A 14,026-nucleotide genomic window follows, 5' to 3' on the forward strand; every position below is an offset into this window, starting at 1 on the left:
TACCTGCCAGACCTCAGTCATGGCCCACTTACCATGGTTACAGGCGAGGAGAGCCAATCTCGAGGCAGCGGCTCAGAAGGTTGGCCACAGTAAGGAAAGGACATCTAGTGGGCGTTCTCAGAATGAAGTCGAGTCTCATTACTCCTATTCCCTGAGACCCCGGTAAAAATACCGGGAGACAGACCACTGCGCATTAGGTGCCTGCCGATAAAACTGACTTGTCTCCTCAAGTCAGACAACAGAGCTCACAAGGAGGTTTTTAAAAGTTGAAATGGCCAAATTTCTCCCACAAGGGTAAGGGTCATAATTAAGGTGAAGACACACCCTCCTTGGCTCCTCCTACTTACAGCATAATGTCCCCCATTTATTGGGCTGTGGCACTAATATTCCCCTTTTCCTGATGACAGAAGGCTTCTCTAAGTGAAGCCCAGAAGACAAGGTGGCTGGATAGCTAGAGACACTTTAGGGCGCTCCCTATTAGACATTCTCCACACTGACCTGAGCACATATGCAGGTGGTCGGTGTGACCTCATCCGGCAGAGTACAGGAGTGTTACTGCCTTTAGCCCCAGGCAGCAGCAGGGCTGGAGGTGAGATGTGAGGGCAGGCCAGAGGAGCACTATTGGGTGCAGGCAATTGTGCTGCTATTTGATTTATTTTTAAAGAGTTGTATTGAGATTGAAGCCCATAACATATCCTTTATCCTTTTTTCTTAAATGCTGGTGGAAGCCAGGCCTCCCACGTGTCCCGAAAGTGCTCTGCCACTGATCCACAGCCCGAGCCGTTCGTTGAGCTATTCTGGACACTTTGGGCTTCATCCCAAGCACAGGCGCCTCTGCTCAGAAGCTGCCAGCAGCTACACTGGCTTGGTCTGTTTTGTCTACCAGAGGCAGGAGGAGAGGGAAGGTGTACAGCAGAAACATTTCAATTGTTTCCCCGTTTCAGAACGTGTGGTGAAATAGACGAGTAGCCCGTGCCAGGAGCTGCTCCTCTGGTTCTCTGGCTGCTTGACTGTTCGGTGGATTTCCTTATACACTCCTCTGACAGCTGTGGAGGCTTCACCTAACCTTTTCCCAGTATAAGACCACACAGATGCTAACACTAGGCCCAGGGCTCCCCTGTGTGTGTGTCCCTTGTAAAGGGGTGGAGTTTTGTCCCAACTTCAGAGCAGTAGGTGCCTAGCCACAGGGAGGCCTGCTCAAGAGCACTTCTGCAGGCAGGGCTCTCAGGTTCGGCTGTCAGGTGTGAGCATCAAGGATGTTGATGAGTTGCCTTGACTGTCCCCACAGATATTTTTGCCTTAGTGAGGTATGACCAGCAAAATGACAATTACAGGTAGGTGAAGACCTTGTCTCTCTTCTTGCTCTAATTCTAAAATTTGTGTCATCAGTCAGTATTGGCCCTCAAACGACCCTGATGTGCTTGCTTCTGGGGTTCATTGGGTGTAATCTCACCTTCTAGAATATTCTGTCTCTCTCTTCAGGGAAAGATCTTGCTCCATATAGTATTGCTATGCACAGTAGGCCCAGGGGTCAAGGTTAGTTTGGTGTTTGTATTTTACAGGGGAAATTGTCTGTCTGACCTTGGTCAGAGTGCCCCTTGCCTGCTGTCCTTCTGTTTCTCAGAATGAATTTATTAGAAGGGTCCTGTGAAAGTACTGTCAAGTTCCACCACTTAGGGGTAGAGGGGTCGCACCTCAGCTCAGTCACTTACTGACTTTGAGGATTTGTGAAACATGTCTGTCCCCGGGTACCTTGAGCCTAGTGTAGAGTAAGAACAGTCACCTCTGGCCTGCTCAGCAAGCTGTGAAATCCAGAGCACCCTGCCTGGTATGCAGCAGCTGTTCACTACTGGTTTTCAGTCTGTCCACAGGCTGGTGGGTTAGACCCTAAGGCTCGGCTGCTTTCCTAGGAGAGAGCGCTCAGAGGTGACACAGGCTCCTCTGGAATGAATCTTCCTCGCATATTACATAGGTCTCTGAACATATTGACTTGCAAAACTGTTACCGACCTTTGAAGAAGAGAGCTGAATAACTCTGGAATGTTCTCTACATAGGCTGAAAATATTTTCAGAAGAAAGTGTGCCACTTTTTGGCCCACCCTTGCCATCCCCTCCGGTGTTTACTGACCACCAGGAATTCAGGGACTTTTTGCTTGTGAAATGTAAGTTGTCATTTTGAAATGTGCTGTTGTTTGTTACAAGAATTTGTTCTCTATACTCTCCCAGGCCACTGCATAGGGAAGTGTTGTTAGGCCGTTCACATTCGATTCATCCATTACCCGTGTTTAGTTTCTGGTAACATTGGGTAGGCTTTCTTCTGGGTTCTCATCTGCTCCTCACATCCTGCCCAAGGCTTTGCAACTTATCCCTTCACCACGCCGGTGCCACAGGCCTCTGGTCAGCCTGTGTGCCCTGGGGTTCTGATACCATCATTCTGAGTCTCCATCATTATATATGTGTGTCTTTGTGAAGGGGTAGGAAGCTATGGTTATGATTCACACTTAGGGACAGAGAGCTGCTGGGATGTACGAGTGTGCAGGCAGATGGGTTGTGCATGGAGTGAGGAGAACCTTCCCACCCCAGGCCGCAAGAGCTGGAGAGCCAGTGCGCATGCGTCTCAGCTCACTGCTGCCTCCCAGGGCCTGCCTCTGAGCTCTCCTGTCTGACAGACATGGGCCACACCCAGAGCATGCCTGGGCCATCAGGACCTACTGATCAGCATCAAGTCACTTGGCTTCATCCACTGCAGACTCTTCATAGAAGTCTAGTCTGTCAGCCCTGGAGCTCTGGCAGTGCCACCTAGTCTGTGCCCTCTGCAGCCAGCTCCAGTCTCCTGCCAGACACAGCAGGGGCTGCAGCTGCTTTGCTGGCATCCACCTGCCCCTCATACCCACACACACACTGTCTAATTCTGTCACTGTTGTCATGTAGTTTGAGAGAATTTGGAAAAGCTCCTGTCCTCTCATTGAGTCCATCTTGGTTACCTGGCCCCAGGGTGGCATCAGTTGAGCCCAGAACCTCACAGAATCCCACATCAGTACACGCTACTCAGCTTCTAGTCTTCAGTTGCCTTCAGAATTGGCCAAAACTAATGCCGCAGGCCAAGCAGGTGCTGGATGACATATTTTCCTTTCTTTGTATTCTCTTGTAAAAATTAATGTTATGTGTGTGTGCTTGAGTGTGTGTATGTGCTTGTGTATGTGGGTGCCCTGGAGGCCAGGAGAAAAGGCATTGGATTCTTCCCCTGGAAGTGAGGTTATGAGCTGCCCAATGTGGGACTGAGGATGAAGCCCAGGTCCTCTACTAGAGCAGGAAGTGGGGTGTTTTGTTGTTTTCTTTTGTTGTTTTGTTTTTTAGTCAAAGTCTCATTATGTAGCCCTGGCTAGCTTGAATTTACTATATAAACAAGGCTGGCCTTGAACTCATAGATCTGCCTGCTTCTGCCACTTTTGTGCTGGGATTAAATGCATGGGCCACTAGCAGCAAGTGCTTCTGAGCCCCTGAGCCCTCTCTCTAGCCTCCTGCCCATCTCAGTGGCACTTGAAGGGATAAAATGTCACTTAATTCCGGTCACCAGATACATCCTACTCTCAGCCAAGCTGGCTGACAGTGCTCGTCCCTCTGGGAGCCCCTGCAGAAGTCTCCACATGCTTCGCAACTTTCTCCTGGGGACAAAGCCATTAAGGGCGTGCAGCTGGGTGCTCCCACACCATTAGCTCCCAGCTTTGGGCCACAGCAAGGTCTAGGGAGAAAGCTCTGCCCCCAGCATAAGAAGCAGCAGACTGCAAACCACTTGACAAAGGTGATGATTCTGTTCCTTTCTGCATTTTCAAAACATCCAGACCTAGAAATTTTCATGTGATTCAAGCCCAGGGCATCAAATAGGAAGCAAGGAACAAACAGGGAGCAGTCATTGCAGCCAAAGGAGCGAAGGAACCAGGCCCAGTAGACAGGTGTTCTTGTCTATACCAAGTGATAGCACAGCTGGGACCCCAGGGCCTGTAGTGCTTTAACCCCAGAGTATTTAGAGGACAACATTGGGGACCCACTTGCAAGTGGAATCCATACATCAAGATGGAATAGCAAAAGTAGGCCTAGGAGTGGCACATCCTCAGCATCCTAGGGAGAAATGGAATTGGGTTGAGTTGACCTGATAGTAAAGCTTTAAATATAGCTTGGCTGGGCTGGGAAGAATAGCAGTGCTTTTATTCCTAGTAAGCTGAAGGTAGAAGCAGAAGGATCTCTTGAGTTTGAAGTCAGCCAGGGTACATTGTGAAATACTGTCTTTAAAAATATATCTAGGTTGGCGAGGCATGGTGGCGCATGCCTTTAATCCCAGCACTCGGGAGGCAGAGGCAGGCGGATTTCTGAGTTCGAGGCCAGCCTGGTCTACAGAGTGAGGAGAGAGAGAGAGAGAGAGAGAGAGAACGAGAACCTTGGGTGCAAGGATCCCAGGTTATAGAGGAAGCTCTGCAGTGCTGTCTGTAGAACCAATGGGCTGCACAGCCAACAACACAATAGAAGCCCGAGACTAGAAGGCTGTTTGAATTCCACAGTGGGTTTAACAGAATAGAGGAAGCCAGCTAGGTTGAAAGATCCAAAATATCTCTAAATGGTTCAATAAAAACTCAGGTCTTTCCCTTCTGTCAGAATTAGTTACTTAAAATGTAGTTTGGGGGTCAGGCAAGTCAGAAGCAAGTGGAAATTTGTGAGAACCTGTCTAGGAAAGGAAAGGAAAGGAAAGGAAAGGAAAGGAAAGGAAAGGAAAGGAAAGGAAAGGAAAGGAAAGGAAAGGAAAGGAAAGGAAAGGAAAAAGTTAGTTTTCTGAAATACTAATGGGGAAAATCTTTTTTGTTTGGTTGGGTTTTTTTGTTTGTTTGTTTGCTTGTTTTGTTTTGTTTTTCAAGACAGGGTTTCTCTGTGTAGCCCTGGTTGTCCTGGCACTCATTTTGTAAACCAGGCTGGCCTCAAACTCAGAAATCCACCTGCCTCTGCCCTCTGCCTCCCAAGTGCTGGGATTAAAAGCGTGTGCCACCACCGCCCAGCGAAAATCTTTAAGAAAGAAAAAGAAAACAACTTGGCACGAACACTTCAAAAACCCCTAAGAGACACCGTGTAATACACAAGCCCAGCTTGGCCCCAGCACACAATGTATCTAGGGAATGCCTTGCTCCTAACAAGTTCTGCTTTTCAGTCTGTTAACCGACTCACTGGCCCTCTGTATGAGACAACTAAGGTGATGTCTTACCCAGTTCAATGTGCCTAGCACTGTACTGTGTGTATGCATTATCTCACTTCAATAACAGCACCCCTCTATAAAAATAGAATCGTACCCATTGTGTAGGGTAGAAACTGAAGCCCCAAAAAGGTAGAACAAAACCACTCAAGACTCCACAGCTACAGGGAGTGGTGGTGCACACCTTGAATCCCAGCATTTGGGAGGCAGAGGCAGGCAGGCAGGTCTCTGAGTTTGAGGCCAGCCTGGTCTACAGAGTGAGTTCTAGAACAGCCAGGACTACACAGAGAAACCCTGTCTCGAGGGAAATAAAAGATTAGATCTGTTCTCTGCTCTGGAAGCTTACTGTGCCACAAGAACAGGGAGGTAAACATGCCTACAGTCATATAAATCCGTACTTCAGAATTTAAAGTGGAAGCACTCTCCCATGAAAGGAGGTTAGATCAATGACATGCTGGCAATTCCTTTAGTCAGTTTTCATCACTGTGGCAAAGTACCTGAGAATACGAGCTTTTGAAGCCTTCAGTCATCACATGGGTCCGTCACTAAGAGCTTAAGGTAAGGCAGAGTATGGTGGCTGCAGGCATGATGGAGGAAGACTTCTCACCTCATGGTAGCCAGGAAACAGGGAGAGCAAGAGACATGTGGGGGGAAAAGATCTGTCCTTCAAAGGCACTACTCTGTGGCCTGCTTCCTCAACTAGACCCCACTTCCATGTGTCTCCACTGCTCACCAGTAATCAAAGTATTATCCCACCCGGAGCCTGGCCACTGATGAGACCAGAGCCTTCATGGCCTATGATAACTCCGAGTGATTGGATCGACCAGCTGGGTCCATGCCCTTGACGTGTTGGGAGAGACTCCATGTCCCAACCAAAATGCTAGTATCATAATGGCTGGTGGCGTACACTGTGCAGACTCTGCTGGCAAAGAGCACCCTTCAATAGCTACTAATGACAGTAATGTGCCTCTTTTCACTTGTTTTAGTAATTAACGGTGAAAAAGCCACTTTGGAAACCCCAACTTTTGCCCAGAAACGCCGGCGTACTCTGGACATGTTGATCCGCTCCTTATACCAGGATTTGATGCCGGATTTGCATAAGGTACCTGGGTTTCCTTTCCTGTGGGGGTTCTGGAGAGCACAGTCTCAGCCATGAGCCCTGGGGAATGCTGAGTTCCCATGGTACTTGCTGCCTAGACTACCCAGAAGCGACCACAGCTGGCATTCCCCATAAAGGGAGGTCGTTGAGTATCTGTGAGAGAAAACGTGGTCCTTACAAAGTAGTAGCCTGTGAAAGTGGGATAGAGATGGGCAGAGTGTAGGTCAGCAACCTGGAAGCCAAAGCTGCATGCTCCTGGTGCTGTCCTTGGTGCTCACGGTGCTGTCCTTGGTGCTGGCGCCATAGAGTAGACGACCTGGCAGAAATACTGATTGCGAAGAGAGAAAAGAGGCCAGGTGCCTTCCTGGTTTTCTAGTGGTTTTCTATCTGGCTCTGTAATGAGGCACTGAAACAGTTGTCTCCACTGATGGAAAGCCACCTCATGCTGGATATTTTGTAGGCTCAGAGCATTGTGTTCCCTGATAAGACTCCATCTACCTTCTCTTGTCACCTCCAGCATCTATACTACTTGTACTATCTTAGGAGGCCTTCAACTTGTGTTTGCTTCCAGGACCCACATAGCAAAAGGAAGAGTCAATCCCACAAGTTGTCTTCTAACCTCCATATAAATGCTGTGACATATATGCACACACACACACACGTAATTTAATTTTTGAAGTTTTCCTATTTAACAAGTGAATAATGCTCTTAAAATTTGATCATTCATTCATAAAGGCCAGTAAAAGTAATTAACTTCTGATGATGTATGTAAATGAGCGGTGTCAGTCACTCACCCAGGGAGATAGGCTATGAAAATGAACTAGAACATACTGGCCCTTTCTCTGCACATGACACCTTTTATAGCATCACTTGGCTCTTGGTCTAGTTGGTAAACTCTAAAACTTCCCAGGGAACAACCAGGCTAGCCCCAGGACCCCACAGCAAATCTTAGCAGATCAGGGGAGGCTTCAGAGAGGCCACCATAATGAATCCTCATGTCCTCGGGCCTGAGCTAAAGTACTGTTACCCTAGTGGAAGCAAGTCCCTATTGAGTCACCTAGCCTGCTTTCTACACTTCCCTTTCTGTCCCTGGACACAGCAAATGTGCTAATCCTCTCAGGCTTTGTGGCCCACAACGCCAGAGGCCCGGTCTGCCAAGTCTGGTGGAGTAGTGAGCACTCGGCCAGGGCTTGATGAATGCTCTAGAGGGAAAGACCAAGTGCCAAGTACCCTCTGTGTACTACCTCACTAATCCATCCCTACCACACTTCTGGAGAGCAGGAATCAGCCACATAGAGACTCAGAAGTTAACACTAGGGCCCCAGGGCCACACAGTCCCAGTGGTACCATTCCCATGGAGTGGAATGTGCTGGGTTCCTGGGGGGGGGGGCACTCTGTGGAACTGGAATCCTGGAGCTGTGCAACAGGTGGCCTGGAGATGTGCAACGGGTGGCCTGGAGCTGTGCAATGGGTGGCCTGGAGCTGTGCAACGGGTGGCTAGTAAATGAAACTGTGTTTGCTTTCATCTAAAGGCTGTGTTCTCTGACTTTACACAGTGCTGGCTGTACTTGTCTAGATTCTATTCCTGTGTCTGCCATAGTACTGAATGAAACCTGGGGGTAGAAATAGTACTCTTTACACAGAGGGGTGTACGTGTACGTGTGCGTGTGCGTGTGCGTGTGTGTGTGTGTGTGTGTGTGTGTGTGTGTGTGTGTAGACACCAAAAGATGAGACTTGACAACAGTCTGAGGAATCCCAACCTTGTTTCCTTTTTCAGAATATGCTCAATCGGCGATCTTTTAGTGATGTTTTACCGGAGTCACCCAAGTCAGCACGGAAGAAAGAGGAGGCCCGGCAGGCCGAGTTTGTGAGAATAGGGCAGGTATGTTTGACTCCACAGCCCCTGAGAAGTGTGGTTGGTCCCAAGTCCCTCCAAACCAGACACTCCACAACCATACTTTTTCTTCTTTTTTAGTTTTTTTCAAGACAGGGTTTCTCTGGGTAGCCCTGGCTGTCCCGGAGCTCACTCTGTAGACCAGGCTGGCCTCTGCCTCCTGAGTGTTGGGATTAAAGGCATGAGCCGCTAGTGCCCGGCTGAGGCTGTGTTTTCCTTGCTATCCTGCTGGACATTCTTCTGCTGAGGATAAACACCATGTCCAAAGGTGACCTGTGGAGAAGAGGCTTCACTTCCTCTTATAACTTACAGTCCATCACCGAAGGAAGTCAGGGCAGGAGCTCAAGGCAGGAACCTGGAGCCGGGAACTGAAGCAGAGGCCATGGGGGGGACACTACTTACTGCTTCACTCTCCATGGCTTGCTCACTCTGCTTTCTTACACACATACCTTGGTGTGGCACCTCTCAGTGTGAGCAACCACGTCAATTGTTAATCAAGAAAATTGCCCACAAGCCAGTCTGATGGAGGCATTTTTTTTCAGTTGAGGTTCTCTCTTCCCACATGACCCCAGCTAGTGTAGCGCTGACAAAAAGACTGCCTACCTGCAGTCAATCAAAACTGTGGTGGACAGACAAATGGACTTTTGACAGCCATGTAGATTTGGTTCCCTTTGCAAAAGAATAGTGCTCTACTGCAGGGGGACAGCTCCTGCTATCCAGATCACGCCTGGTAAAGGAGCTAAGACCTCTTGCCTGCCTAGTAGAAATTCTCTGAAGAGGTGGAAGCTATTTTGAGAATCACCAAATTTAACACTAAAACCCTCCATGGCCTAGCACAGTAGCAGGTAAGGGGGCTTGCCACCAACCCTGACAACCTAAATCCAGTCTCCAGGGCTCACATGGTAGAAGGCAAGATCTGAATCCTGTAAGTTGCCCTCTGTCCTTCATATAACTTATACAAGTTATCCTCTGCCCTGCATATAACTGTTACAAGTTGTCCTCTGATCATGCTTGTACCATGGCATACACACACACACACACACACACACACACACACACATAGATACATGCACACACAAAATAGGTAAGCGAGCATATTTAAAAAAAAAAAATCTTAAAGCTCTATGGCCCCTCCTTTTAGGGACTCTTGAGCCATCACGATTGGGAGCCATCACCTAGGAGTCTGTATTTTTAACAGTCTTAGTTTAGAAATTCCAGGACTAATAGAACTGATTTTCACACCAGAAGCAGTAGGCGTATTTTGGGCCATAGCCCTATGACTTGGGGCTTAACCATCTCCTTAGAAGACCCTCAACTTTAACCCCAAATTACTCTCGACTCATTGCTTTTTCTCAAGCCTTAATTGTTCACCCTGCTGACCTTTCACTGCCTGATCCCAAACCTTAAGGGACATCTCTGTTCACCAGGCCCTGAAGCTCAAGTCCATTGTAAGAGGGGACGCCCCATCAAGCTTGGCAGCATCAGGGATGTGTAAAAAAGAGGTAAGTGCTTGGCACTTCCATGAGCTGGGATTGTCATCTGTGCTCAGTGAGGTTATGAAACAGTTGGGGCGGGAGGATGTCTCCTTCAGAGGCCTCGGGAGCCCAGACCACATAGCATGTGTGCGCACAGATGGCAAGCAGTAGGCCAGGATGCTCAGCCAGGATGCTGCCTCTGCGCTCCTCAAGCCTCATGTATCTTCATGTCACCTGACCTCAACCCAATACAAACAGCAAGATTCTAGAGCACTGACTCTCAGAGTATGTCCAAGTCAATGGCAGCCTCTAACCCAGCAGCTCTCAACCTGTGGGGCGTGACCCCTTGGGGGGTCCCATATCAGATACTTACATTATGATTCATAACAGTAGCAACATTACAGTTATAAAGTAGCAACAAAATAATTTTATGGTTGGGAGTCACCGCAGCATGAGGCACTGTGTTAAAGGGCCACAGCATTGGGAAGGTTGAGAGCCACTGACTGCTCTAATCCAGTGGGCTGGAAGGCAGCTTGAAAGGCCACTGTTCTGGATTCATTTCCGTGGCTGAAATAAATGATCCTGGCAAGAAACAATGGAGGAGGGTGTTATTTTAGCTCACAGTTCTCGGTTAGTGCATCACCTTAGAGAAGTCACAGAGACAGGAGTTGCCATCACACCCACAATAAAGAACAGAAAGAATAAATGCATGCAGGCTCCCTTGCTCGCTTCCTTGCTTGCTTGATTTCTCCATTGTTGGATAGTCCAGGATACTACCTCAGTGAACCAAGACTTTCCACATCAGTTAAGACAGTCCCTGAAAGATACACCCACAGGTGAGCCCAGTGTAGACAACTCATCACTGTGACTCGACTCTCTTCCCAAGTAACACTGGCTTATGTCTACTTGGCAAAGTTAACCAACAAGTTGCTTAGAGCTTGCTGCTTAGAGGTGCTCAGGTGAGAAACCATTACATAACATATAACCACATAGCCAAACAGGAAGACCTACAGCCTATCTACTTCCTATTTTTACTTTTGAAAGCAGGGTATGGTAGGATAGGTGATCATCAAGAACAGTCCAGGGACTGGAAAAGCATTTAGAGCTCTTGCAGTGGACCTAAGTCCATGTGCCAGCACCCACACCAGGTGGTTCACATCCACCTGTAACTCCAGCTCCAAGGGATCCTCTTCTGGCCTCTCCCAATACCCACGTGTTTGCTTTTTGATGCAACTGAGAGCCAGGGAGATGTTCAGTGGTTAAGGGCACTTGCCACTGCATCTGACCACCTAAGTTCAATCCTGTGACCCACATAGTAGAAGAAGAAAAATGCTAAGTTGTAGTTGTCCTCTGACCTCCACAGGCACACAGTGCTGTACACACACACACAACTAATTAATGCAGCTTTTAAATTTTAATGCAATTGGCCCTGAAAACATGAAAGTTCTATCTGACCAAATGAGACAGGCACCCTTTCCCAAAAGTGCAAGAGGTCTCCACTCCACCCTTTGAGTGCATGGTAGTAATTTGCAGGTTCCTAAGCACTTTATAAATGGTGCTAATTCTAACAACATTTTTAAGTTCTTAGACACATATTCCAAGCAAAGTCTGTTCACAAACTTTTGTTCATGGTGCTCAAGGAAAAAAAAAAACTGCTTTCATTGTTGAAATCGGTTTAAAAGCAGAGACCCCATGGCCTACCTTTGCATAAGCTCTGTTCCAGAGGACCTTGGGTATTCCAGGTGAAGAACCCTTCTGCCTCCTGACGGGGACACTTTGCTATTACGACTCAGTTGGTGTTTGCACATCCAGAGGACCTGGATTCCATTCCCAGCACCAGCATGATAGCTAACAACTGTTTGCACAGACGTCCCAGGGCTCTGATGCCTCTAAACACCCTGCATACACAGAGTGCACAGGCATGCATGCAAGCAAAATACCCATGTGAACAAAAATAATGATATTTTTATAAGACTCAGCTGAGGGCTGGGGTGGTGTCTCAATGAAGAAAGGTTCAGACCCCCAGCACCCCAGCCCAATGTGGGGGTTTATGCCTATAACCCCAGTACTCGATGGTGTCTCTGAATCCTTGGTGGCCAGCTAGTCTACCAGAACTGGTGAACTTAATGTTCAGTGAGAGACCCTATCTCAAAAAGCAAGTAGAAAAGCAACTGAGAAAAGACATTGGACATTCACATGTACTTGCATAGGCAGTGCCCGCCCTCCCCCCCAACATTCATTTTCTCTCTCTCTCTCTCTCTCTCTCTCTCTCTCTCTCTCTCTCTCTCTCTCTCTCTCTCTCTCTCTTTCTCATACACACACACACACACACACACACACACACACTGACTCTATTGTTCTGTCTTAGAATTACCTAAAGTGATGGTTTCAATACATTTTCAATTCTTCTATCTATACACTGATGACTCAGGACTGCCAGATCACTTCTTGGGGAAAATATTTCAATATTTTCAAAATATTGAGTAACCTGTCAGTGTTTTCATATTTCAGTTTAGAAAATGTTCCCATATCCTCTAAACTTCCTCTTCAGAACAATGCAGGTCCCATCTTTGTAAGCCTGAGACTATGTTCAACAAGGGATAATCCACAGTGTTAGCTTCAGCCCTGGTGATGCTCTTGAAGGTGGGCCTAGCCTATTTTGAACTTAGAGGATATGAACATGTCTTTCTCTCCTGGGCATTCACACACCTACGAGAGCAAAGACATGTTCTGCTAGGTCCCGCTGCCCAGCTGGGTCATGTCACCATATGTCTAGTTGAGAGTAGAACTAAAGATATAAGCCTTCACCTTGTCCCCAGAAATCTACAAAGACTTCCAAGGCATGGGGCTAAGAGAGGTGTCTAAAAGGGAGTAGAAGTCTGTTAAAATGTTTGCAGTTCTCAGCACTGGGGATATAGCTCTGTGAGAGGGCACTGGCCTAGCATGCTAGAAGCCTTGGGTTCTATTCCAGGTGCCACAAACAAAACCCATCCACACTGCTGTCTAAGACCCTAGGAAGCAGTGCCTGACAACTCCTGACCTTCACGCCCTCAGGGGCCATTGTGAGGGAGAGCTAACTTTATCCCTGAAACAGAAATGAAGCTAAGGTCCCAGGAAGTGTTCATGCAGTGTGACATTTCACACGGGGACTAGAAAAAGTGTGCATGCGATGTGAAGATGCCATATGGGGACCTGGAGTTACTTCATTAGCAGCTCTAGCTGTTTTCCTGCAAAATGTGTGCTTTTTCTGTAAGATTCTGTAGCTTCCTGTGGGTCAATAAACACCTATATATGAAGACCAACCTCTTGCATTGTGTGTGGTTTCAGGATTCTGCTGAACCAGCACAGAGAGCTTGCCTTTTTAAAAGTAGCTATGTGGGACTTCCCTTTATGCTAAAGTAACACCAACCCTCTTAAAAAACAAACAAACAGAAAGGCACCAATTGGCTCAACTTCTAGGTGTTAAAGAAAACTGCTTTAAAAACATTACCTGGAGAAGCTAGCAAGGAGCTAAAGGGATCTGCAACCCTATAGTTGGAACAACATGATGAACTAACCAGTACCCCGGAGCTCTTGTCTCTAGCTGCATATGTATCGAAAGATGGCCTAGTCGGCCATCACTGGAAAGAGAGGCCCATTGGACTTGCAAACTTTATATGCCCCAATATAGGGGAATGCCAGGGCCAAAAGAATGGGAATGGGTGGGTAGGGAAGTGGGGGGTGCTATGGGGGACTTTTGGGATAGCATTGGAAATGTAATTGAGGAAAATATGTAATAAAAAATATTAAAAAAAAAACATTACCAATGTTTTTATTGCCCAAAGAACAACATTATGGTCATGTAGAGACAGGCAGTGGTGCCAGAAGCGCAGGAAGTCACTGCTCTCCTGTGGCATCTGTATTTAAAAGGAGCTTTTTCTCCTTGAGAAGGCTACTGAGTCAAGACCCAGTAGCTCTCAAGGTCTGATGCAGCTCATCACCATGATGGGTCTGTGTTACTGTTTCTGTCTGTGGGACACTGTGGTCTGTTCTGTACACTGACTCTCCAATGCTTGTGTTCCCTCACAGCCTTGGGAGCCCCAGTGTTTCTGCTGTAATTTCCCTCATGAAGCCGTGTGTGCAGATCCTTGGGGCCAGGCCTTGCTGGTTTCCACGGATGCTGGCGTCTTGCTAGTGGACGGTCAGTGAGTAACACTCCTGAATGTCTTTTGTGTGACTTGTGATATTTCTGAGGTGGGTGACTGCCAGTCAGCTCCTTTAGACCATAAATGCCTGCTCCCCAGGGGAGTTAGCCAGGTTTGATTTTCTAATCAGTAGAGCTCC

At 47.6% G+C, this 14,026-nt stretch overlaps 1 protein-coding gene across 9 annotated transcripts in view; it reads left to right on the forward strand.

Annotated features, from left to right (window-relative positions):
* Positions 1 to 14,026, forward strand: part of Garnl3 (GTPase activating Rap/RanGAP domain like 3) — a 151,174-nt gene that overhangs the window by 109,990 nt on the left and 27,158 nt on the right. For all 9 annotated transcript variants that reach the window (XM_085835001.1, XM_021156135.2, XM_021156136.3 and 6 more), the window contains 6 exons: positions 1,289 to 1,334; positions 2,055 to 2,161; positions 6,222 to 6,337; positions 8,112 to 8,216; positions 9,656 to 9,730; positions 13,772 to 13,883. In XM_085835001.1, coding sequence (XP_085691127.1) covers positions 1,289 to 1,334; positions 2,055 to 2,161; positions 6,222 to 6,337; positions 8,112 to 8,216; positions 9,656 to 9,730; positions 13,772 to 13,883 — 561 coding nt within the window. The remainder of the gene's footprint in view (positions 1 to 1,288; positions 1,335 to 2,054; positions 2,162 to 6,221; positions 6,338 to 8,111; positions 8,217 to 9,655; positions 9,731 to 13,771; positions 13,884 to 14,026) is intronic.

The sequence above is a fragment of the Mus caroli genome, unplaced genomic scaffold (assembly GCF_978045245.1).
Source record: "Mus caroli unplaced genomic scaffold, Mus_caroli_1 scaffold_2, whole genome shotgun sequence".
In the NCBI taxonomy this organism is placed as follows: Eukaryota; Metazoa; Chordata; class Mammalia; order Rodentia; family Muridae; genus Mus; species Mus caroli.